We start from the raw sequence: 24260 nt of genomic DNA on the forward strand, positions 1-24260 counted from the left end.
GATCGGGATTCCAGGGAGGAGTCCAGGGTCGGCCAAGCAGTGCTGCTTAATGTTGAGTTTTGGATGTAATGCTTAATGTTGAGCCTTTGCCACCTCCTGTGGTTGTGCATGTGTGTACTGCTATGTATTCTTTTATTCATGAGCATGTGAATCCATGCCAGACCCCATGCTGGAGAAGGAACAAGTTACTTACCTGTAACTGTTGTTCTCCAGCATGGGTCTGGCATGGATTCACATGCGAACCCTCCCGCCTACCCCTCTGCGGCTCTTCACTTGGTCATACTGCCACTTCACGTGCTACCAAATCTGAAGATGGCTGCCAGAGGCGGGGCTTAGGGAGAGGGCAGTCATTGGCTGTGGTCAGTATGACGCAGAGATCAGTTATTGGTTACTACTACGAAAGACAGATCAGAAACAAAACTGATACTGATTTTTCTTTACCGAGGATTCCCAGCCTGACGACGGGGAATATTCATGAGCATGTGAATCCATGCCAGACCCATGCTTGAGAACAACAGTTACAGGTAAGTAACTTGTTCCTTAGTAACAATATCCAAAGTATGAAACCAATATTTTTCATAAGAAATAGAAATACAATTCGAAAAATACATGAAGTATAAAATACAAATAAACAAAAGAAATTGAAAACAGAGAACATATGAAGCTCAATCAAGCAATCATTAGTGTTCTTGTGGGGTAGGCTTATTACTACTTTGAAGAAAACAGGGTACCTATTAAATTGAAAGATTAAGCAGTGGCAATAGCTCTAAGAATATTTCAAAATATAACAAATGAAAGGTGGCAAAACAAGTATAAATCGAATACCACTGTGAAGCAGAAACCATAGGTGTGTAGCTGTGAAGAAGCAAGTAAGGTGTCGGTTGCGTGACCTGTAATGAGTGGACTGTGTGGTCCAACAACTGTGCCTAGACCGGGTCACCCACCCATGAGCCTAATTATAGGGTGGGATGGGGGTTTTGTCCCCCCACTCCCAACATTTCTGGCATTCCTTTTTGTCCACTCCATCTTTTGTCAGGAGGGCTGGAGGGACTGCATTGTGACTGCTGTGTAATTGGGGCGGGCTTTGTTTTACTTTCTGCTTATAGGATTTGTTTATTGGTGGTTCGCTGATGGTGCTGCGGCGGGCCAGTGTCTGTCGGCCTTTCTTCACCAACTCCATTAATTTACCATTACTAACCCGGTACCGGATCATGGGCCTAATTATAGGGGAGATGGGAGTTTTGACCCCACCCATCCAACTTTTGTGGCATGCCTTTTTGTCCCCCGCCCGATCTTTTGGCAGGAGGGCCGGGGGCCGCATTGTGACTGCCGTGTAATTGGGAGCGGGATCTGTTTTATTTTCTGCTTATGGGTTTTATGTTTATGGGTGGTGGGTGGCACCACACAAACACCATTAATTTACTATTACCAACACAGTACCAGATAGTAACACTGTATGATGCATATGATGATCATCTGCGTATGATCATCATCTCTGTATGATTTCACTTCAGTGACCACTCGTTCTTATTGTCCTCCGTGCCAGGGCAACATGTCAGACCTTTCACGGATCTCGGACTGCGCATCTGAGAGACAACTTTCTGAGAGGGTCATTAGTACGCCAACATTTTCCCCTGCTGACGGTGGTCCCATATGCGTCCGCGTCCTTGAAGGGCTGGGATGCTCCCCTCTTAGGTCTTTCATTTAGCCGAATGCGGTCTCCGAAGGAAGCAGCGGAGCATATCGGTTTGCTGGAGATGCAAGTGATCAGGCTGGCCTTGTTTTCGTGTCTCCATTATGTGAGGAGCAAGTGTGTGCTGGTCCTAACAGACAACAAGATGGCCATGCTTTACCTCAAGAAGGTCATGAGGGATCCTTGTCGCTATGCAGAGAAGTAATTGGACTGTGATTTGTGCCTCTGGAGAACTGCGTGTCCCCAATAGTGGCCCATCTAACTGGGACAGAGAACATCATAGCGGATGCCTTGATCAGGCAGACTTTGACCGCCACAAGTGTGAGCCCTGCCAGGAAGTTCTGGAGGAGAATGTCTCCTTCTGCGAGACTCCTCAGGTAGACCTCTTCACCTCCAATGTTAACTGAAAGTGAGTTGTTCTGCTCCAGGGAATCTCCTTAGCAGGGAGCTCTGGGGGACGCAGTGACAGTTGAGTGTGACTTCATCTCCGCTTTCCTACCTATCCCAGCCATAACGCTAGTTCTCATGTCGTTGCACCTGCTGGGGTCCATGTTGATTTTGATCACTCCAGACTGCGCCAAGAGGATGTGGTATCCTTAACCTCTGGGCTTGTCCATCTGTCCCCCTGGCGCCTCCAGTCGGAAGGGCAGGTCCTCCACCCGAACCTCAGCAGCTTGAATTTTTCTGAGAAACCAAGCACACATCAATTCTGGGTGAAGGCAAACTGATGCAATTTAGCCATTGCCTTGCAAATCCAGGAAAAACAGCATCTTTCATGTAAGAGGCCCCCAACCTGATTGACTTTGACTTGCCCTCCAGAATACTAAGAGTAGGCCTTCTGCTACACGTATACTTCCCCTCCCCCACTTTATTCATGCAAACAGTCCATCGTTTCTGTCCATTCCCAGATGTGGTGCATAATGCTGCCCTTCCATTTGACCAGATTCCAAACGTAGGAAGCGTAAGTCGCTCCACTTCATGATTAATTCCGGTTTCTCCATCTCACCCAATGGGCCTTGGACCTCCATCCCTGTGGCTACATCTAGTGTTTTCTTCTCCAGATCAAACTAATTCCCACCGCTGACCTTCTCCCAGTAACAGGGGCTGGTCAAAGACCTCCAGCCCTCAATCCTTATGCCCTTGTGTGAATGGGCCCATAGTGCAAACAAGCATTCCCAATGGCCACAATGGGGTGGGATGTCCTAATGAATACCTTTTAAAGAACGAGAATACAAGGATCATGGTAGAGTGACATCACTGGCAGGGACAAGGAGTCAGTCTCATTATATTCATTGTATAAAGGTTCATCTGCAAAGAAAAAATCTAGCAACCCTAATACGTAACTCAAACTTTATTAAAATGATCAGCTCTTATGAAAATTCATGTGTGGCTGCTGAGAATTTTGGGTTTTGTCGGTTGACGTCTGTATGTACTCCTTTCAGGTCGCAGTGCCATCCACTATGTCAGTTTATGTTTGCAGGTGGCATAAAGTCTCAGCCTGGTGTCTGGGGAAGGATCTGGGCCTATTCACCTGTCCTACCTCCTCTGTTTTGGATTTCCTACTTGGCGTGCCTGAGATCCTAAAGGGTTATAGGACTTCCATATAACCCCTGACAACAGCGCTTTCTTCACAATTACAAATGTTGTGGAATTTTTGCAGGGATTTTGCAACATTTTCCCCCCACACAAGTTTGTTGTTCCTGTGAGGAATTTGGAGTTAACATTGACCTTCTTGATGGACTTTTTCCGTTTGAGCTCCTGAATTCATGTTAGTTAAAATTGCTTTTCCTGGTAGCAATCCGAGACAAGTGGGGGAGCTCCAGGCATTATCTGTTAAATCTTCCTACTTTACATCTCTCTCAAAAGATCAATCTTTGTGTGCTTTTTCCACTGCTTCGCCCATCCAAGGATATTAACTGGACCTGGGTGGACCCTCAGCTACATCAGGAAACAGGACTTGCTTTTTGTGGGTTATGCTGGTGCCTGTTCTGGCAGGACTGTGACTAAGCAGACCCTGTCAAGGTGGATCATACTCTGCAACTTTGAATGCTACAATCTTGCTGGGAAATATGTACTTGATGGTCTTGGGGCTCATTCAACCAGAGGCCTGGCTGCCCATCTGCCTTGCAGATGGGGATCTCTGTCTTGGAAATTTGTCAAGCAGCTACGTGGGCCTTGCTGCACAAGTTTTCCCAACGTTACTCGTTAGATTCACTTTCAACGCATGACAGTCTCTCCAGTAGAGCAGTCCTCAAGAATTTTCTGGTCTAGGTGGTGTCTTCTGGCTCTCCTCCGTCCGTATCTGTGTACCTCTATGGAAGTCTATCATATGTGAAGAATCCCTGTGAGAAGAGACTCCATTAGAAGAGCACATTTCTTAACTCCCAGTAATGTTCTTTCTGATAGATGTTCACCTCCAGATTCCTCAGTTCCTTCCATACATGCCATCTTGGCGGATAGCGTGTACACCTCATCTGTCCTCCTGTTCATCAGTGTCTGAGTGCTAGCAGGGAAAAGGGCCGAAATTAGGTCCTGGGGAACAGCGACTCCATATATACTGGCCCTGATGTATCCAGCAGAGCCGACACAGTGCTGCACTGTACCCCTTGTTGTCAAAATTTTTCTGATGAAGATGGATCTGGAGGCTGAGCTCCTGTCACCTCAAAAATGAGGAATTTATGGGAGTGTTGAAGGAGGAAACAGACCAGTACTTCCAATTTAGCAAGGAGACCATGGATTCAAACCAAACATTGCAGGAAGCATATAAGACAGTGCTGACGGGGAAAGCAATGTCAGTCATCGCTGAGAGACAACTTGAAGAGAAAAAAGCTAGGGTGATTGAACTGGAGCGGGGCAGCTATGAGAACCTTAATCAAAGGAGGTATTGCTGTAATTTGAGTGTGACAGAGGAGGTTCGAATTGGGGCTCTCGAAAGGGCTAAAGTGGGGTGGTGGCACAGGGGGGACCATATTTATGTACGGGGAGACAAAATGGGAAGATCACTGGCCCGGCTGGGGCAGAGAGGAAAAGAGTCAACTGATACATGAAATCAGGTGAAGACAGCGAGAAGACAACGTGGGAGCCAAGGGAAATAGTGCAAGCCTTTGCCTCGTATTATCAGCAGTTGTAGAAAATGCAGCTATGTAAATCGGGGGGTGAGATACAGAGATTTCTGGAAAACCTACCGGTGGCCCACCTGTCATCGGAACAGAAGGATTCACTTGAGGGGGACTTGCATGCGAAGGACTGGAGGAAGCAATGTCTCAGCTGGGAAACTGGTAAAACTGCAGGGCCAAACAGATTCCCATTGGAGCTCTGGCTGAAACTGAAAGAGGAAACGGGGGGTCCACTGCAGAAAATGTTGCAGGAAAGTAGGGAAAAAGGCTCCCTCACACCTGACCTTAGGGAGGCAACGATAGTGGTGATACCAAGAGGGCAAGCCAAGGGAACATTGTGGGTCTTAAAGACCAATTTCCCTAATCTACATTGAGACCAAAATATTGGCCAAGGTTTTAGTTAATCATTTGAACAAAATAATACTGGACTTAGTGAAGGAGGACCAGTGCAGGTTTATCCCGAAAAGGTCCACCTGGATGAACTTGAGACACCTGGATCTGATTTTGGGGTGGAAAAGGGTAAACCACAGCCACTAGACATCATAGCACTGGACACTCAGACTTTGACTCCATTGAATGGGCATACCTTTTCACAGTACTAAGGAGAATGGAACTTGGGGATGTTTCATTAGCTGGGTGAAAATATTGTACAACGGTCTGGCAACCTGGGTGATGGGCTACAATATAGCCTCGGAACGGTTCACGCTGGAGTGTTGAAGTAGGCTGGGATGCCCGCTTTCACCCATGCTCTTCGCTCTGGTGCTGGAGCCATTTGCTGAATGGATCAGGAGGGACTGCAAACCGACCAGATTCACATGGCCTGGGGGAAGGGAAGAGCGAATATTGCTGTATGCAGAGGACATCCTAGTATACCTGACGGACCTAGGGTCATGGCCGTCCTAGAGGACATCGGCTCATACTCTGGGCTGAAATTAAACTTGTATTAATCCATCCACTACCCGGTGGATTGGGGTGCAGGAAACCAGAGACAATACCCTCTGCTGAAGATGGAAGATAAAGGGTTCTGGTACTTGGGGGAGGGGGGATATTCAAAAGGTCGAGACTTTTTGGCAGCCGTAATCTCGAATCGGCAATCAGCAGGTTTGAACAGGAAGCAGTGGATGACAATCCCGATTTCACTGATGGGCAGGGCGGTACATTATAAAATGGTGATCTCCCCCGGTTATTGTATATAATTCAACACACCCCATTAACAATACAGGCACGTGGCTTTGATAGGATCAATACAATACTGAGTGTTCCTGTGGGAGTGGAAGATGCCCGGAGTTAAACTTGAGACGCTATATAACTCCCAATGGGAAGGGGGGGCGGGGCTTCCCGTACCCGAGGTTTTACTACTGTGCATCACAGTTGTCCGTAAAGAATGAGTCGGTACACTGAGAGGGCAGGGGCACTCTAGTGGATACATAGTTGGGGCTGATGGGTAGATATGGATGGGAGAGGCTCCTATATGGGATGGCTCAACAGGTTATGGTCCTACGGATTACGAAAGCGGTGGGATTCGCCTGGATACAAACCCACAGAAATCTGGGATGGGACAAGTGGTTTCCTTTGTCCACCAGGCTTTGGGAGAACAGAGTGATCAAAGGCATATACAGTAACTGGATGGGAAGGGGAGTGGAGGGCTAATGGGATTGAAGTGGAGGAGGGGGTAGTGAAGCTGCAGGTCATTACATCCTTCCAAGAGATGAGATGATTGGGGGCTGCACAGACAAGACCATCAGAGATATTGACACGTCTAGTAAGATCGTGCTAGCCTCCCCCAATCTATTATAATGTATTGGACGGGGAGATTCAGGGAAACTGATATTGACCCTTTACAGGGCACTGGCTCGGAACTCCACAATACACTTGGGCAATTTGAAAGAGAGATGGGCAAGGGATGTCGATGATCTAGAGGAGGATGAGTGGAGGGCAGCACTGCAGTACCCCAGGGAGGTGGCAGTAGCCTTCCGGCTGAGGCTGATAAATTTTAAATAGCTGCATATTCTAGGGCCAGACAGAGAAAGATGGGCAGAGGGGAGGACGATACTTGCCCTAAATGTAAGAATCACAGGGAGAAATGTATCCACATGGTTGGCAATGCCAGGTATTAAGGAGATACTGGGGAAAAGTGCAAAGGAAGGTGGAAGGGGTTTGTGAGAGACCAATCCAGCTGAAATCTTGAGGAGTGTTGCTTGGGATATGGTGGGACGGGGAGATGAATAGCTATGCCGGGATCTTCCTAAACGAAGCATGTATAGTCGCCAAACGGGTGATAGCAGAGAAGTAGATGGGTTCTGAGGGTCCGAATAACGCGGCATGGAGATTGGGATGGAAGTTATAAAGTGAATTGGATCAAGTGATGTTCAAGAGCAGGTGATTCCCACAGAAGCACAAGAAGATTTGGGGAAGATGGCAGAGCACTGCCGGTGAGAAGAGTGGTGCATGAACTCCAGACTGGCTGCGTATTGAAGCGGTACCAGTTGACTGTGGAATCACCAGATGAAGAAGAAAGAAGACACAGCAGGAACTGGAAGCCAGGGCGGGCTTCGTTCCGACATGAGGAGCGAGAACGCTCTGTGTCGCTGACTGGGGAAAGCCGCTCGAGTCCAGCAGATACCAAGGAGAGTACCCGAATAGATACGAGTGGAGTCAAAGAACGCATATGTTGTCTGTGAACCCAGAGGGAAGAATGGGATACCGAAACTGAGGTAAAGAGACCCAGAAAGAGTGAATCGGTTGCCGAGAATGGGGGAGAGAGTAATCCTCATTGGAATCCTTGTCATCTTCATAGTCATAGTACTTTGCCATAAAGTAACTTGTGGTAGACCCATGCCCCCTTGTACTGAATGAGAAAGAAAGATTACAACATTAAGTCCTTGCAGGAGAGTATACCAGGTGACCTGTTGATCTGGGATTTACACCCATAAGGAACTGTACAAGAGAACCTGGCAGGAGAGTATACTGGGTGTTTTGCAAGTCTGCATATGACACCCAAGTTGTGTTATTTTGGAAAGAGAATCCCAAGGAAGACCCATGCCCTTAGGACTTGAATTGTGCTGGTTGTGGAGAAAGGCCTGGGGAAGGAAGTAATTTCCCCTGGAGTGGATTACAACACCATAAGGAAGGAGTTATACTCTTGAGCTATAATGAACTTGGTTTTTCCTTTGAACTTTTGTTTTGGCGGAAAGAATCCTTGAGAAGGAAGTCAATCCTCTGCAACTGTGAGCATTTTCCATTTGGAACTTTTGTTGGAGTTATACCTTCTGTTGAACTTTCACACTTTCTAAGCCAAAGACTATACCCATAACACCTTGGAGTTAGTTTTAGAATATGGGGGCTAGGATAGGATTTCTGACACAGGACATTTTTGCTTTGGACATCTTGACACTTGACAGAACCTTAGTTTTGGTTGAGGTAGGGAAATTCCTCCCAGTTTAGGGATAATGAGGCATTTTCCAACCCCTTTATTATTTAATGAAACTTCATATGAATCACCTTAAGTCATCTGTATCTGCGTCTCATTCCTGGTTCCTCACACTACTTAATGACGTGGGGCAACTAAATGGGAAGGACTCACTTTCTCTTGCTCCTGGGCACCACTCTTTGCTTTCTCATGTGTCCTCAACCTTTGCTTTCAGCCCGGACAGTTTGGTGACTTGTATGCCACAAAGGGCTGCACTGAGCTGGGAGGGACCTCTAATCTTGTGTGATAGCTAGGGATAGTCACACTGTGACTCCCCATGTGGCTACATTGAAATCTGCCTGGCTCCTGCAGGAGTTAGTGACCACCCCCTGGTGCGTAGATCATTGCAGATCAAGTCCACCCACTGAATTAGCCACTGAATTAATGTGCTCCTCAATAGCTGTACTGCCCCATCATACACTCAACTGGTTGGATTCAGCCTCTGTGACGGTCTTGCTCCTTCTGAACTGCTGCCATCTTGCAGCACCACGCCCCACCCTGTCTTTCTCTTCCCTCTCACCAATGATGCGGATGAAGTGTTCTGTGTTCTGGTTGCTGCAGGCTGCCAGCCACACTATGGTAATCAGTGTCTTGGCTCCACCCCCCTCTTGAGCATTGTTGACACCAAGTCAGTAGTTTGGGTCCCTAATGTATGCGTTGTGATCTCATTGATTGCAGAGGATGTCAACCATGCAAGCGTGAAGGATCTATGTGATCACTGCGCCGCCCATAACTGTGACGGCCGAAATGCTGACGCCAGTTATGGCGCGGCGCAGCGCAGTGATCATATATATCACTGTGCCCGCTTCCCCGGCCTGCTTTTCCCTTCACACCTCCCACCCTCAACTTACCTTTTACGGCGGCACACTTCTGCGTGTGCCGCCTGCACCCTGCTATCCCCGCGGCATCAGCTCCTCCCACTAACGTGGGTTAGAGCTGACACCGCAGGGTGCTTTTCTTTTTTTTCTTTCGTGTCCCCCACTTACCAAAATGGTAAGCAGGGGACACCCCTGCAACCCGCGACTCCCATTATGGCGCCCAAGCAGAGCAGGGGATACCCCCACAACCCGCGCTGTGCTTGGGCGCAGTAAATGTCACCCTCATTTTGTGCGCCCCCAAAGTCGCAGTAACTGTAGGGGCGCACAAATCAGGGTGACATTTTTGTATGATTCCAGCGTGAATGATGTGCACTAAGTGACTAGCTTTCTTTGGTGCTCTTACATCCACCTGCCCAGATTGGTGTGGAAACATGGCTGGCAAGAAAAACACGGCGCAGTTTGTGAGAAGATTGCTGTAAACCCTGTGGAAGCAAGGACATGTAACAATGTAATATCCTATAAACTGCACATTCCATGACATCTTCCAAGAATGTTCCTGTTGGGGAGTGCCAGCCTTAACTTTGAAAGTCAAATGTGGGCGTGTTTTGCATTTAACTTTGGCCATTGATGGTAACCTGCTAGCCCAGTGACTGTTCCATACCGCTGTACTTGCATACTCCTCCCACTGCCTCCTCTCACTACTCACCCATGGTGCTTTCTGTTTCTCCTATTTATTCCAACTGCTTCTCTATCAACTATCCTTAAGTTCTCACTAAGTCTGGAAAGAAGTTGTTTATTCCAGCGCCTCTTCCAGACAGACCCTCAGCGAAATCCTCTTTGTAGTTACTTTGCCAGATCTATGATTCCTTCATATTATCTCTGTGCTATGTCCCGTCTCCTCCTCTCCCATTAATGGTGGCAAGCGCTGGGAAGTCTGCATGGATTGTTTCAACTCCTCCAGAGTCATCATTAATGTCCATTAATGTCCATCTAAATGGCACTGTCATGGTCTTAATGTCCATCTAAATGGCACTGTCATGGTCCAAGGCCCTCTCCTCCTCTTCGATAGATGGTTCCCTCGCCTCATAACTTCCTTTGATCTCCGGCTGTTCCCTCCTCTCCTCACTTGGCTACGTTGCCCTCTTCCCTCCTCCTCTGCCCTTCTTCGGGCTCCCTCCACACCTCCGCAGGGTGTACCTCTGATTTGTACTCCTCCCTGGAAGGTCTGTAAGGCTGGTAACCTTCTTCATCTTGCCACTCTCAACTCTCGCTCTGCTGTCAAACACGCCTCTGACATCTGCCACCTCCTGGAAGAACTGGGCCTTGATGTCCTCAGTCTTACTGAGACAAGGTAAACGGCCAGCTCTGTCACAAGCTTGGACACTCTCCTCCCTGATGGCTACAAGATTGTCTCCGCACCCAGATCTGCCTGGAGGGAGTGTAGCCCTGATCTTTCCTGAGTGGATTCATGCCACTATCATTCCCACTCAGATTTACTCCTCTTTCGAATGCCTTGCCTGCAGGCTCTCCCTCCCTCCTAGCCACTCTCTTACTATCGCTACTCTCTACCGCCCCCTGGTCAAATCACCTCTTTTCTCTCTGAGTGAACAGACATCTCCTCCTCCCTCCTGGCCTCATCCACTCAACTCCTCCTCCTTGGTGACTTCATCATCAATCTCGAGTCTCCCTGTTCCTCATCTGTGCTCTTTCGTGACCTCTGCGATTCCCTCTCCCTTTCTATCCTCCCCTCTGGCCCGACTCACTCTGCAGGACACACACTTGATGTCTTGATCTCTTCTGGCCTCCCCTCTCTACCCCTCTGACCACTCCTCTCTCCTGGAGTGACCACTGCCTCCTCTCATCTCCCCCTCTCCTCCCCCCAAGCCAAACCTTCAGCCCCCCCCTCCTTCTCTGGCTGACTCACACCCTGGCACAGCCCTGTCTCTTCTCTACTCTTCTGTTTCTGATACTCTTGATGCTCTTGCCTCTGTCATGAGGATCTGTCTGAAGTCCCAAGCCAAGTGCAATTCCTGGTATGACTCCGACCTAGCTACACTTTAATGTAAGTCTAGAGCGGCTTAGAGGAAATGTAGGGCTCCTTGTTCATCCTCTGACAAACTAGCCTGTTGCCTGCTCCAAAGGCAATACCGACTCTCTCCTCACCAAGAAGAGAGTTCACATTCAAGCCTGCGTCTCTGCGGCATCCAACAACTCGGCCAAACTCTTTAAAATCTGCAAGGAGCTGGGCAACTCTGCTGCAGTCACTACCCCTCCTCTTGCCCCTCCTCTTGCCTCCCACGCTCTTTGCAATGCCCTTGCACATCCTGTCCACCCTCTCCTCCCCTCCATCTCCCCTTTCTGCGCTTGCTGACCCTCTTTCAACCACTCCCACCCTCTTTCTCATCCTTTCCTCATTTCTCCCCTGACAAGGTCGCTAGACAAGTCCGATCTATGAAAGCCTTGTCAAAACAGGTTGATACCTGTTCCTCTAAAACCATCAAGGACCACATTGATACCCTGGCTTCGGTCCTCGCCGATTCTTGCAACCTCTCCTTTGTCTCAGGCTCCTTCCCCTCCCTTCTGAAGCATTCCCTTGTGCATCCTCTTCTCAAGAAACCCGCAGCTGATCCTTCCTGTCCGGCTAACTATCGCCCATTTTCCATTACTCCCTTTCTGTGTAAACTCATCTTATCCTTCATTCCGATTCTGTTGGCTCTCTCCATGACCACCAGTCTGGCTTCAGAGCTGCCAGAAGAACGTAAATTTCTCTCCTCAACATCCATGAAGATCTGCACTCCAACCTTGACTCTAACATTCCCTCTGTCCTCATGTTACTCAATCTCTCCTCTGTCTTCGACACGGTCAACCATATCACCCTGCTCAACCGTCTCTGTGATAACCTGGGTATCACCAATCAGACTCTGGCCTGGCTGATCTCTTTCCTCTCCGACTGACCCACCCAGGTCCAACTTGGGTCCTTCCTATCATCTATCTCCCTCTCTACCTGTGGTGTTCCCCAGGGGTCTAACCTCTTGCCCTGGCTTTTCAACCAATACCTGGAAACTCTCGCCCACTGCAATGCCATTTTCTGCTCAAATTTCCAGTGCTATATTGACGACACTCAGCTCATTTTTAGGCTGCCCCCAGCCACCTCCTCTCCTTCTCTCATCTCGGATTGCCTTACTGCCATTCATGATTGGTGTGCCGCCAATTATCTTTGTCTAAATGCCAATAAGACTGGAATCCTCATTGGTACACCTTCACCATCCTTTCCCCTCACTCTCTGGCCGGCCTCCCTTGGCCCTCCTCCTACCCTCACCTGCGAGGGTAAGAACCTTGGGGTCATCTCCGCCCACATCTGTGATGTCTCTAAAAAGTCAAACTTCCTACTGCACCTCCTCAGAGATACTCTGCCTCTCCTGTCCTTCCGCCAGGAGCTCATTATCTCCTTGGAACAGCCTCCCTGCCACTCTGAAACTTGAAGAGAACCATCTACGGTTCCGGAAGCACCTTAAGATCTTCCTCTTTGCTTTTGCATTCACCACTTCTCTCCCCTACTCATCTGTTTCTCTCTCTCGGCACCGTGCACCTGGCCACCCTATGTCCTTCGGGGTCAGGTACCTGATCACCCTGCCACCATCCTGCACTGCCTCCTGGCCACCCCTTGTACTGGGGTCTGTATCGGTACCCATACAGTCCCCCACTCTACCTTTTTTCTTTCTGCACTTATCAGACATACCCTGTCTGCTGCCTTAAACACAGCACTTGCTGGCTGCACTACCAAAGTGTATTGCCTTTATTATTTATTTTATTTATTAATTATCTGTTTCTCCTCTGCTCCACTCTTTCCACTTCTCCCCCCCCCTTCCATGCACTTTTCCCCTATCCCTTTTCCATGCACTTGCGCGTTCTCAATGTAACTGGGCCTAGTAAAATCGTTGTTTTGTTCTCCCCTGTTCCCCTCCCTTGCCTTGTTGCGCTCTGAAACACTTATGTACGAGCTCGATATAAATAAAATATATCATACAAATGAGTGAGGGTAGGTAAACACTGCTTTTGCACATGCAGCAGACAATCCTCTGTTTGAGGATTTGCCAATGTATATGCATCTGCAACATATTGTGAACCTAAGGCTATAAATAAGTTGAATGAGGATTTGATTGACACATGCTAGTTGGGAGGGAATGACCCATTACATTAGTTGTTCATTAAGCAGTCTGTGTGGCCACCAGAGTTTGTCAGGGTGGCCATTAAAACACTTAGCTGTCTCTCCCCACCCTCTGCTAGTCTGATGTCTGTAAGAGTGTTTATTTCTGCCATGGCTATTGTTTATTTGTGGCTGAACCTATGCAAAACTGAAGAGTAAAGGATCTTAGTTTTGGAATGAATCATAACCATTGGCATTGCTCTGGTAAACCTCCAAACCATCATTTTCCAGGCTTCTATGCCATTATAGAAGTGGAAAGACCGCATCTCATGTCAAACAACTGACATTGTGGTAGTCTGTGGCAATATATTTATGCACCTCCTCCCCATAAATGGGCATCCCAGGTTTGGTTGTTCAACAGTGGTAGTGCACCTGTTCTCAGACTGGTGATTACTAGTAATGCAGCATGAGAACTGAATGAATTGAATGATGAGGAAATTGGCCTTGGATGGTGATCTTAAGTCTCTCTTTGAGAACCCTGAGCATTCACAAAATAGTCTCTCTGAAAAATGTACATACGTTTCCCATATAAAAGACCCGCTTGCCATTTTAAAGACTCCCCTTCAGAGTATAATTGTTCTGGAAACCTTTTTCTTTAACAGTGCAGTGTTAATCCCTGAAACCTTGTATCTCTCACACAGGAACCTCTCCCTAAAGAACTTGCTTGCTTTTTCTACAAAAGTCCATCACTCCCTCAGGACGTATTGATATACAGTGTGGACGCTACTCTTGAGCACATACTGCATTGCTATGTCCTCAAGCACTTCAGCTACCACCTCCCACCAAGAGTTCTCCAGTACCACTTTGCTGAAGCAGTGACCTCTTTCCCCCACCCAATGTCTTTTGCTCCCCCCGAGAATCCTCCTGTACCACCACTGTGTCGTCCTCATCTCCCACTGCTTTTTCCTTAACCACTGCATTTGCCACCACTCCTGGGTATCCCCATTGCAACCACCTGCCCACCAAGTCAAAACCTTATTCTTTCCCACAGCTGCCTCGTGCACACTGTAGGTGCCAGAACATGATTCTCTTCCTACTCCAGTTTACTGCTGCTACAGGTGCCACTTGGCACTTCCACCATGTGCATCAGCATAGAGCAGTGGTATTCAAAAATGTTTATGATGAGCCCCCCTTGAGTAAAAATAGTGTTGCAGCCCCCTCACCCCAGATGTTATACCTGTTTATAAATTCTATTGAAAAGAAGGAATACGATTGTTGAGTATTAAAGAGATAAAAATAAGGGGCCTCACAAAAGTAACCACAAAATACTGCACACAACGAGCAAGCTCTTAAAATTCAGCCAAAACTGCAGAGTGAACCAAGAAGTTGCTGAAAGTCATGCTACAGGGCCTTCCTCGAGACTGCTGCTGGAAGACACCGTCCATTGTCCTGCCTTTTGTCACCAGACCAAGGAATCCGGAGGTCGGGGCCAGAACTGCCACGTTGCAGAGAAGCCAACACGGACACCTTCTTCAAACTCAAGGTACTGTGGAGGAAAAAGGTATTGCTTACCTGATTCCAAGACGTTGCTCCAGAGCGTTGCACGTAGAGGTGTCCAGGGCATCCCCCTCTAACCTCTGACCCAAACTACTGCTTGGGTCCCATTCTCGAGTCTGTTTTTAGGTCTCCTTTGTTAGTTGCCAACTTGCTGCTTCAATAACTTTAGACACTGGAAGAAATCAATCCACAGGAACTCTTCATAATTCCCTGTTTATCAAAACTTCAAGCCCTCTTGGAACTGCCTTTAGCTAGGATTGCGTTTTTGGACTTAAAAGACTTGCCAGGCGAAGAAGCCATCTCTAGAACCTTGAACTAAACTCATGTTGCACTAACCACTTATTTTCCTCCTTTTAAGTGACTTTTCTATATGTGTTTGCAGAGTAAATGCATTACCCTATAATCTGTTGAAAACCGCATGAGTGCAATATTACTGATTAATACGATAACATTGTCTTTTCCCTTTCTAAAATTGCTACAAATGTAACCGCAAACAAACACATAAGTAAAGTGCACTTTGAAGTTTATTATCTAGCATTCCTAAGTGTTCCACCGTTACAGTGTGAAATGTATTTAAAGGGATTCTGGTGTAAATATAATAAATATATATCTTTATATAAATATGTGTAAGTGCTTCTTTGTTGTGCCTGTCTAACTAAGATTCAGAGTACTTACCTACAGCTCACATCTTCCTCATAAGATCAGCCTGACTGCTCTGCCACACTACCAAGGTCCTGAGCTAGTACAGACTGATACTTAGAGTTGGGAAACTACAAACCACTGGGATAGTAAAGTCTTACTGCCAGTAGGACTTTAGGAAAACACCACTAACAAACTACTCCCCTCCTGGTCTCCTTCCCACAGGCGTCCCTGTTTCTCCTCTTGCTGCACATGTTATCTCCCTTTATACACCTGAAAGCTTTTTAGTGTGGACTTCCAATTCAGTTTGCCTAACTATGATTAATATGACATGCCTGACCCTCACTACACTTTGCAGGCATCTTCTTCGTCCCAGCACCAAAGTGGTGACATGGCATAGTCTGCATTCTCCTTCTCAGTACTGTCAAGTATTACATGTGGGGAAATGAGGTGAGCTGGCTTATAATAGCCGATAAAGGGTAGGTGGTGGGGGGGGTGTTAGGCTGGTTGTTAACAGGAAAAAGGGGATGCAATGTCTCATCCAAGGACTCCACTCCACTCCTCAAGGACCCTCCACCCAGGTGAGCCTCCCTCGCTTTTCCACCCCCAGGGTCAGACTCCAAAAGCAAGGCCTTTACCTGCCCACCTTGTGCAGAGGACCCAAGGGGAGTAGGAGTGAGAACACCCTCAGGTTTCTCACAACACATACTCATGCCAGACAGGATCCCATGCACAGGAACACACAACCAACCTCACGGTAACAATACCACATTCACAACCACCAGATTGATTCCACCAACTGTGTAACTGACATTGAAAACCATGACCGCAAACATACCACCATCTATCCGGGACGGCAACCCCCAGGTCTCCAAGCTGCCCCATTGAAGCACAAAACACACTGCATCTACAACCATCGCAGCGTATTCACCTCTCATGCCATCTGCCACTAGACACAATTATGTGGCTTGCATTGCATATGGCAATGCAAGCCCCACAATACAATAGCCATATCCCCTCACACTCATCCCAATTGTCTTTCCTCTCTGTAGTTAGTCATTCTGTTGTCTAGTTTTGCTTTCCGATCACCTCCTCTCCAAACCTCCTCTTCGTTTCTACAGACCAAGGTCTAACGACACCCTGGTAGAGTCAAGACCTTTCGGACACGGCCAGATGCCGTAAGATCATCACGATGGTGATGGATGCACTGTAAATATTAGAAAACATTTTATTTTGTGTAAAAGGGTAACAGCTGTTTTTCTTTTCTTGCAGGTACGCATCTTGTTTTCCAAAGGGCCTTTTATTGCAATTTTTGCCAGTGATCCACACATCATTATAAAAGCCATCAACCAGAATCTAAATAGTGTGCTTCGAGATTCCAACATCAATGGACATGACTATATGCGCAATATCGTTCATTTGCCTGTTTTCTTAAACAGCAGAGGTCTCAGCAGTGCTAAAAATATGCTTACCACAGCAACGTCCAATGGTGATGTGCCATATTGTGAAAGTACAGGTAAAAATCATTGTAACATAATCATACGAGTAGTAAACATTTTTGTAACAGCAACAATGCTTTTGGTTAGCCTCTGTAGTTTACTGCATAAGTAATGCATTGTAATTTGTACTTGAGGTTAAATATGCGAAATATGATGTATTATTGGTAAACTTGTCATTTCTCTAGGTGCACATGAAGATGTTGACAGACGGGTTTCACAGCACAGCCTTGCAGATGCAAACAAACTTGGCAGCAAAACAGCTCTCAACAGACGGGTGAGATAATGTTAAGCGAAAAGCAAAAATATTTGAACATGTACTGTATCTTTCTAGATAGACCTTCCAACCCCTTTTCTCTTGAAGTCTGTCAAAAATGGTATTCATTTATTATTTTGGCTGTGTATAGTGAAGTAATGAAAGAGGGAAGATTATGAGTATCGCTAATGGGCACTGAACAGAATTGAGATGGGCAAGGAGTTGAAAACGGTGCTGTGTGTGATGGCGCAAAAGTTTAGTAGCCTAGATTATCTGGGTCACATTACTATCCCTGATTACTTTTTAAGATGTTCTGCAAATAAACAAAAAAGGAAGTGAGTGCAGTTTTAGAAAGTATGTTATGACATTCAGCGCACTTTGTAGTAACATATAATGTGGAATATGGAATTACACCTGTGATATAAGAAGGCACCATTTACAGTTTATAGTCCGGGATTACTAGATTACTTTTGGCAGTGTTCATGAACAGTAATAGGCCTTGAAGGTGGCTTGGAGCTAAACCGTATTCATACTATATTCATGAAGTTCTTTTTTGGCATGCACTTGGCATTAATAGAAGGTCCATGAAGATTGTGATCGTCGGGGTTAGTGTTAGTGTTGATGCATCCATCTGTGGGATAGAACCCGGATTCAGTTCCAAAGCAAGTGAACACACTTTTCGAATGGATTCCTTCGTTCCTCATGATAATCATATCCGCAGCGCAGCTGATCTTTGGAAATGTTTATTCCACCAGGGGGTACAGCACGGCTCTGCATCTACTCCATCCAACCCCTGCACAGGATATGAAGTTGGGACCAGTATATATTGCATCACTGCATCGCGTGACCTCGGTTCCTTTTTTCCATGGACTTTTTACACTCAGGTTTCAAACCTTGCATGGATTGCAGCTGGCAGATTACGGTTTCAGCTTGGTGGAAAAACACAACATCAATGATTGTAGATCATACCAATCGGTGCACCAAAAGGCTCTTCAGGAAAGGCCAGCTAAACTCTTCACCTACCTTCACAAGTGGTTGGGTGAAGGCGCGTGGTCTTGGTCAAGGTTGTGCGGAGCGCCTCTCAGAGGATATGACTCCCACAAAATAGGGCAAGAAAAAAAAGAAACACTAAAAGGTCATGCTCCTGGGTGGTTCCTCACAGTGACATTCCTCTTCGTCCTCAAAGCAGAGGAGTCCTCATTCCAAAGATTCCCCGGAAACAGTGCAGCAGGTGTCGTGTCGCACTCAATCCACCCTGGAAGAATGGGTGAACTTCTGCTTGAAGATAGTTGACATCTCCGCCAAGGTCTCTGTGCCGACAGTGTAGGTGGCTCCAACTGAGCGCACCACATGGACCCAACCCGGCAGGCTACCCATGGGAGTACACTCCTACACACCCACAAGCTCAGGCCTGGACTCAAAGGGCAACATTGTCTCTTTTTAAAAAAAAAAAGAAACATGTTTTATTAATTGTATAATTTCACATAATTACAAACAATATTCTTAATTCCCCCGTCATCATATTCCCTCCCGAACCCTCCACGCCTCACATTGGTGGTGTAGGTTTATAGTTCATCTGGTGTCGAGATGGTTTTTACAAAATGTCTAGTATTCAGATGTTGTGTGGGCACCATTGTAGCATATAGTCACTTTGCATAGGTTAGAACGTGTCCCCAGTCTTTCTGAATTGCTTCTGACAATCTTTGAACTTTATATGTCCTTTCTAAAGACACAAACCGCCACACTTTCTGTAGCCAATCATAGATCGTGGGTGGAGCCTTCGCTTCCATTGCTGGACAATCGTCAGCCATGCTGCTATATTACCAAGATCATAATTCCCCTCTTTTGTGATTTCATATGAATTCCCGTCCCTGGATCCCACATTCCAGCCATCCAGACCCTATCCTGAAGCTGTTCTATTCCTTGTACCATTTTGCCCACCTGGATTTTCACCTCTCCCCAAAACAGCTGTACGGTCGGGCAACTCCACCAAATGTGCTTCCAATCCCCCTTCATAGTGCATCCTCGCCAAGATTTATCAGGGGTAGATGGGTACATTGCATGCAGCCTTTCTGGGGTGCCCCTGGAGCAGTAGTTGTTGCCACATCTTTCTCACGTGTATCGAGCGTGTCAGCTTTGGGACAAATCACCATACATATTCCCATTGTTTTCTTGTTATGACTTTCCCTAAAGCTTCCTATAATTCGATTGCACTTCCTCCCCTTAATCGTTTAGAAACCTATAGAGATTCAAGACCAGGTTCTTTGAGCCTGCGTCTGATATCATATAGTTCTCAAAGGGTGTCAACTGTATTGTGGCGGCTTCTCCCATGAGGGGGGAGGCGATTCAGAGCTTCAGTTGGTTATATTTGAATTCTTCTTTATCTGTAATCCCCAGGGTGTGTCATTGTTTGTCCCCGGTACATATCTCTAATCTTACAACAGCCTGTTGTCACCCAGTTTGTATATGTTTTCTGCTCCATTCCCGGCTAGTAGTCCGGATTTCTAAACATTGGGCAGAACGGGTAGGGAAATGTTGTTAGAGTCCCTCTTTTGACCGCCTTGTCCCATATCTCAATCCCTACACCCACTTCTTCACTTATTCTAGTGTTTGGGTGCCTGTATTGTTTGTTTAACCATAATAAGCCCGAAAGAGTGGAGCCCACTACCGCCTTACCTTGCTTAGCCCATATGTGTTGGGGGGTGTGTGCTACCCATTTCTTTATCACCTGCAGCTGTGCTGCTTCATAATACCTACGAAAGTGGGGAAGTGCTAGTCCGCCTTAACTCTTCTGTGCTGTTAGAGTTGACATTGAGATCCTAGGTGGTTTACGTTTCCAGATATAGACACTTACTAACATATTCAGTGATCTAAAAAATATTTTTGGAATCCTAATTGGCAGAGCTTGTAAATAGAGTAGTTTTGGAAGTACTATCATTTTTATTGCAACCATCCTACCGCACCATGATGTCTTCAGGGGATTCAATTTTACTAAGTCTAATTTGAGGTTCTCCGAAGGGTTCGGGTAGTTAGCTTTATACATATGGTCCAGTGGGGATGTTAATTTGATCGCTAAATATGTAATTTTCCTTTTGCGTTGTTCAGTTGCGTTACTTAGGCCAGTCTTTCAACTGTGTCAGGTTTTACTGTTAGGTTCAATATTTCCGATTTTTGTCTGTTTTTCCAGCTCGAGATGGACCCAAGTAATTCTAATTCATTTATCAGCACAGGACGAGATTGTTCTGGGGTTGTCAAAGCTATTTCCATATCGTCTGCAAAGGCCATTGTTTTATGTTCAACGCCTGCCATTACTATCACTTCACCTGTTTAGCTTCCTGGATCCTAACCAACATTGGCTCCAAGAATTTGACATATAATAGTGGTGACAACAGGCATCCCTGTTTTTTGCCTGTACCCACAGACACTGATCCTGACATTATTCCATTTATGGCAACCCGCAACGTTGGTGTATTGTAGTTGGCCGTAACCATTTGCAGAAAGCTCGTCCCAATACCCATTGCGTCCACTCTACCCTGTCAAAAGCCTTCTCTGCGTCCAGTGACACGAGTATAGCTTGAGTTTGAGTCAGTTCTGCTTTCTCAATTAAATGACATACCCTGCTCGTGTTTTCTGATGTCTGCCTCAGTGGTATAAACCCTGATTGGTCTGAGCCTATAAGAATCGGGAGTAGACATGAAAGCCTGTCCGCCAAAATATTTGTATATAGTTTTGCGTGAGTGATGGGTCCTTTCCCTGTTTAGGAGACACCACCGTTTTAGCTTCATTAATTGATCTAGTTATGTTACCTTTAGTTTTGAAACCGTTAAACAGGTTAGCTAGTTTTGGTGTGAGTATGTCCTGATATTTTTTATAGAAGGTTTCCTGATATCCTTCTGGACCCGGTGCTTTATTCCCCGGTAACTGTTTAATTGGTCTGTTAACTTCCTCCACCTTTATATCCTTGTCTAGTAATATTTTATCCTCCTCAGAGATTCGGGGGAGACTAAGCTTCTCCAAATATTCCTTCTTTAAGCCTACCCGTGGTTCGTCTGACCTGTATAGGGGCTGATAATCCCTTAAAATCACCCCCATTTCCTCATTCAATGTCTTAATTTGACATCCTCTTCTTATTTTGCCCTTTTTCCTGCAGTTATCTAGCCAGACGCTTATCCGCCTTATTTGCCCTGAGATACTAATAATGTTTTAAATGTAGGAGTGCTTCTTCCACTTTCCTATTTTGCAAAGTCCCCAATTGGCCCTGTACATGTTTTAAATATAGTTTTACTTTCCTGCTAGGGTTGTTTGACATTTCTTTTTGTAATTCTTTCAGTTCCCCCTCTAACTCTTCTTCCCATCTGCCTCTTTGTCTATCCCTGTTCGCTTTTATGGCTATTGGGTCTCCCCGCAATACTGCTTTAAATTAATGCAACACAATATCTTGCTTTGTTTCCCCGTATCGCTGTTGGAGAAAAGTACTGTTCAATCTGGTCTTTTATGGACTCCGCTACAAGCTGATCCCGCAAAAGGTCAGTAGGAAATGTCCAGTTCCATATTCCTCGTTGTGCTGTTCTGATATTAAATGTTGCCGTTATCAGAGCGTGTTCAGAGAGGGAGATAGGCCTTACGTCAATGTTTTCCACCTTGCCCACTAGGCCCGTTGTTGAGGCCCAGATGTAGTCTATTCTGGACTCTGAGTTATGTACTTATGAATAGTGGGTGAATAACTGTGTTTCCCCCTCTTATGGCTCTATATATATTGTGGAGTGCTAGCGTTAAAATTTCTTTTTCAGGGCTTTTGAGGGAGGTTGTGTCCCCTGTTGTCTTCGAGCTCCTGTCTAATCTGGGGTCCCAGGCTATGTTGAGATCTCCTGCTAGTATAATCTCCGCTGTGGCAAATCCCTCCAGAGTTGTTCTGGCCCCCCTTATATATCCGTCCTGTCCCTTATTGAGAGCATATGTAGACGCCAACGTTTCCGGCACCCAATTACAACATTAAGAGATAGCGCCCCTCTTTGTCTGCTAGGGAGTTCTGCACTCGTGTATTTAACCTATTGTGTAGGGTTATCAGGACTCCTGCGTTCTTTTCCCATGCATTAGCTTGATATATTTGTGCTGCCGCTCTAATTTTCAGTTGCTTACTATCAGCTTTTTTAATATGCGTTTCCTGATACATTAGGATGTCTGCTTTCATTCGCCTAATCGATTGTTCTGTCTTTTTTCTCTTGATTGGGGTATTCAGCCCCTGCACATTGTACGTCAGAATTTTCACTAGTGTTGTCTTCTCTCTAGCCATATCCTGATCCTTTTGATCCCTGAGTCCAGACCACAGATTCCTGCTCCCCTTATCCCCTCACATACCCCTTGTTCCCATACCCTCTCCCAACACCCGATATCCCAGTATCCCTTCCCTCTCTTCCCATTCAACCTGAGCAGGGAACAGGATCCTAAGAGCGTTCGGACGATGTGTCCATCGCGCCTGGCCCCCAATTTCCTCAGAACAAACTTGTGGGGATTTCTTAACCACCCTCCATCCTCTTCCCCCTGGGCCTCAAGTTATCTGATCGTGAATGGGTCCCACCCTCTTATCCAAGCAGTTTTACCTCCATCTTCCTCCTTACTCTGGCTTCTAGATTTTTTGTCTTTCATCTCTTAAGTCCCACTTGACCCATTTTCCCCACTGTCTTCCACCCCTCTGCTTTTCCTGGGCCCTTTGCTCACCCACGCTTCTGTTCTCAATCATTTTCCTGCTGCAGTTTCAGGATCCGTTCCCCTTCCTCGACATGTCGTGATCCTATGTTGCCGTCCCTAAACTGAAGGCCGAATGGGAATGTCCACTTGTATCTGACTTGGTTGTTTGTTAAGTGCTGCACTACTGGTCCCATTTTTCATCTCTTCTGGAGTGTGGTTTGTGCGAGATCCTGATACAATTGTACTTCTTTCCCATTCACTCTCAATTGTGCGATTGTTCTCGCCTTTCTCAGGATCTGTTCTTTTTGACCATATGACATTGCTGCTACTAGACATCCGTGAATATTTTGTAACAGTGCCACGATCTCCCCCGGCCGCTGGGCGCTTTATAAATCCAAATAAATAAATAAACATCCCTTGGTCGTGAGCCTGGTTCCATTGTTCTCCTTGGGCCCACTCAATGTAGTCTGTCCATCTGAACTGGCTTCTCTGGGTCCTCTGCCAATACTTCTGCAAATAATTGTTGGACCGTACTGGACAGGTCCTTGTCAACTGATTGATTCCGTGAGGTTTTTTATTCTGATATTGGATCTACGTGATCTATTTTCCAAATCTTCACATTGAATTTCTAGATTGTTGGAGAGGCAAGATAGATATTCTATCACCTCATTATGTCTTTTGTGTGTTGTCTTCAATGTGTTGGACCACTTTTTCCTGGGTGTCTGTCCTTTCCTCCAGATTTGCTATATCTATTTTCACTTCCTGAAGTGATTGTTTCATGTCTTCTTTGTGTTTGAATTTGTTCCTGGGGGGGGGGGGTTCTCGATTGGACTCCCCAAGTCGTGTTGTCATTGTGCTGTCCATGCTCCACAGCTGTTTAATGTTCTTGGATTTCTTCCCGGGGGGGTTGGAGGTTGTTGTTGTACTGGGGTAATTGCTTTCGTTCTGGATTTGGACATATATGCTATTTCCGTGATGTTATGCATTTGCTTCTCCCTCAGTTGGTCCGCTTTCCCCGGTCTCCCGGTCCACTAGAGCTGAATCACTGGTGGGGTCCCACCCTATATTATGTCACGCTGAACCTATGTCTACACAATGGATGTTTGCTTTCTTCTTTTCCTCTGTTGTCTTCATTGGGGGGGGGCTTATATCGATTCCATGTTCTCTGCTTGCGTCCTGATGATTCTGGCATTTGTTTTATTACCCCCTCCCACTTGTCTTCTGACCGTTTCCTATTGGGTCTCCTTCCTGATCATGTACATCCACTGAAGGACCAAGCGACTACTTCAGTGGGACGGGGTGGGGGGGTCCTATGGCCTTCGAGGTAGATAGAGGTCAATACCATGCTTAAATAACGGAGCATTAGTTTCCCTCTTACTTG

The 24260-nt window shown here is 46.4% G+C and overlaps 1 protein-coding gene across 4 annotated transcripts in view; it reads left to right on the forward strand.

Annotated features, from left to right (window-relative positions):
* The window catches only part of KIDINS220 (kinase D interacting substrate 220), a 1499978-nt gene that overhangs the window by 1020830 nt on the left and 454888 nt on the right, over positions 1 to 24260 (forward strand). For all 4 annotated transcript variants that reach the window (XM_069606010.1, XM_069606012.1, XM_069606011.1 and 1 more), the window contains exons 20-21: positions 16712 to 16955; positions 17124 to 17212. In XM_069606010.1, the coding sequence (XP_069462111.1) occupies positions 16712 to 16955; positions 17124 to 17212 (333 nt within the window). The remainder of the gene's footprint in view (positions 1 to 16711; positions 16956 to 17123; positions 17213 to 24260) is intronic.

The sequence above is a fragment of the Ambystoma mexicanum genome, chromosome 4p (genome assembly GCF_040938575.1).
Source record: "Ambystoma mexicanum isolate Mex_15411 chromosome 4p, UKY_AmexF1_1, whole genome shotgun sequence".
NCBI lineage: Eukaryota > Metazoa > Chordata > Amphibia > Caudata > Ambystomatidae > Ambystoma > Ambystoma mexicanum.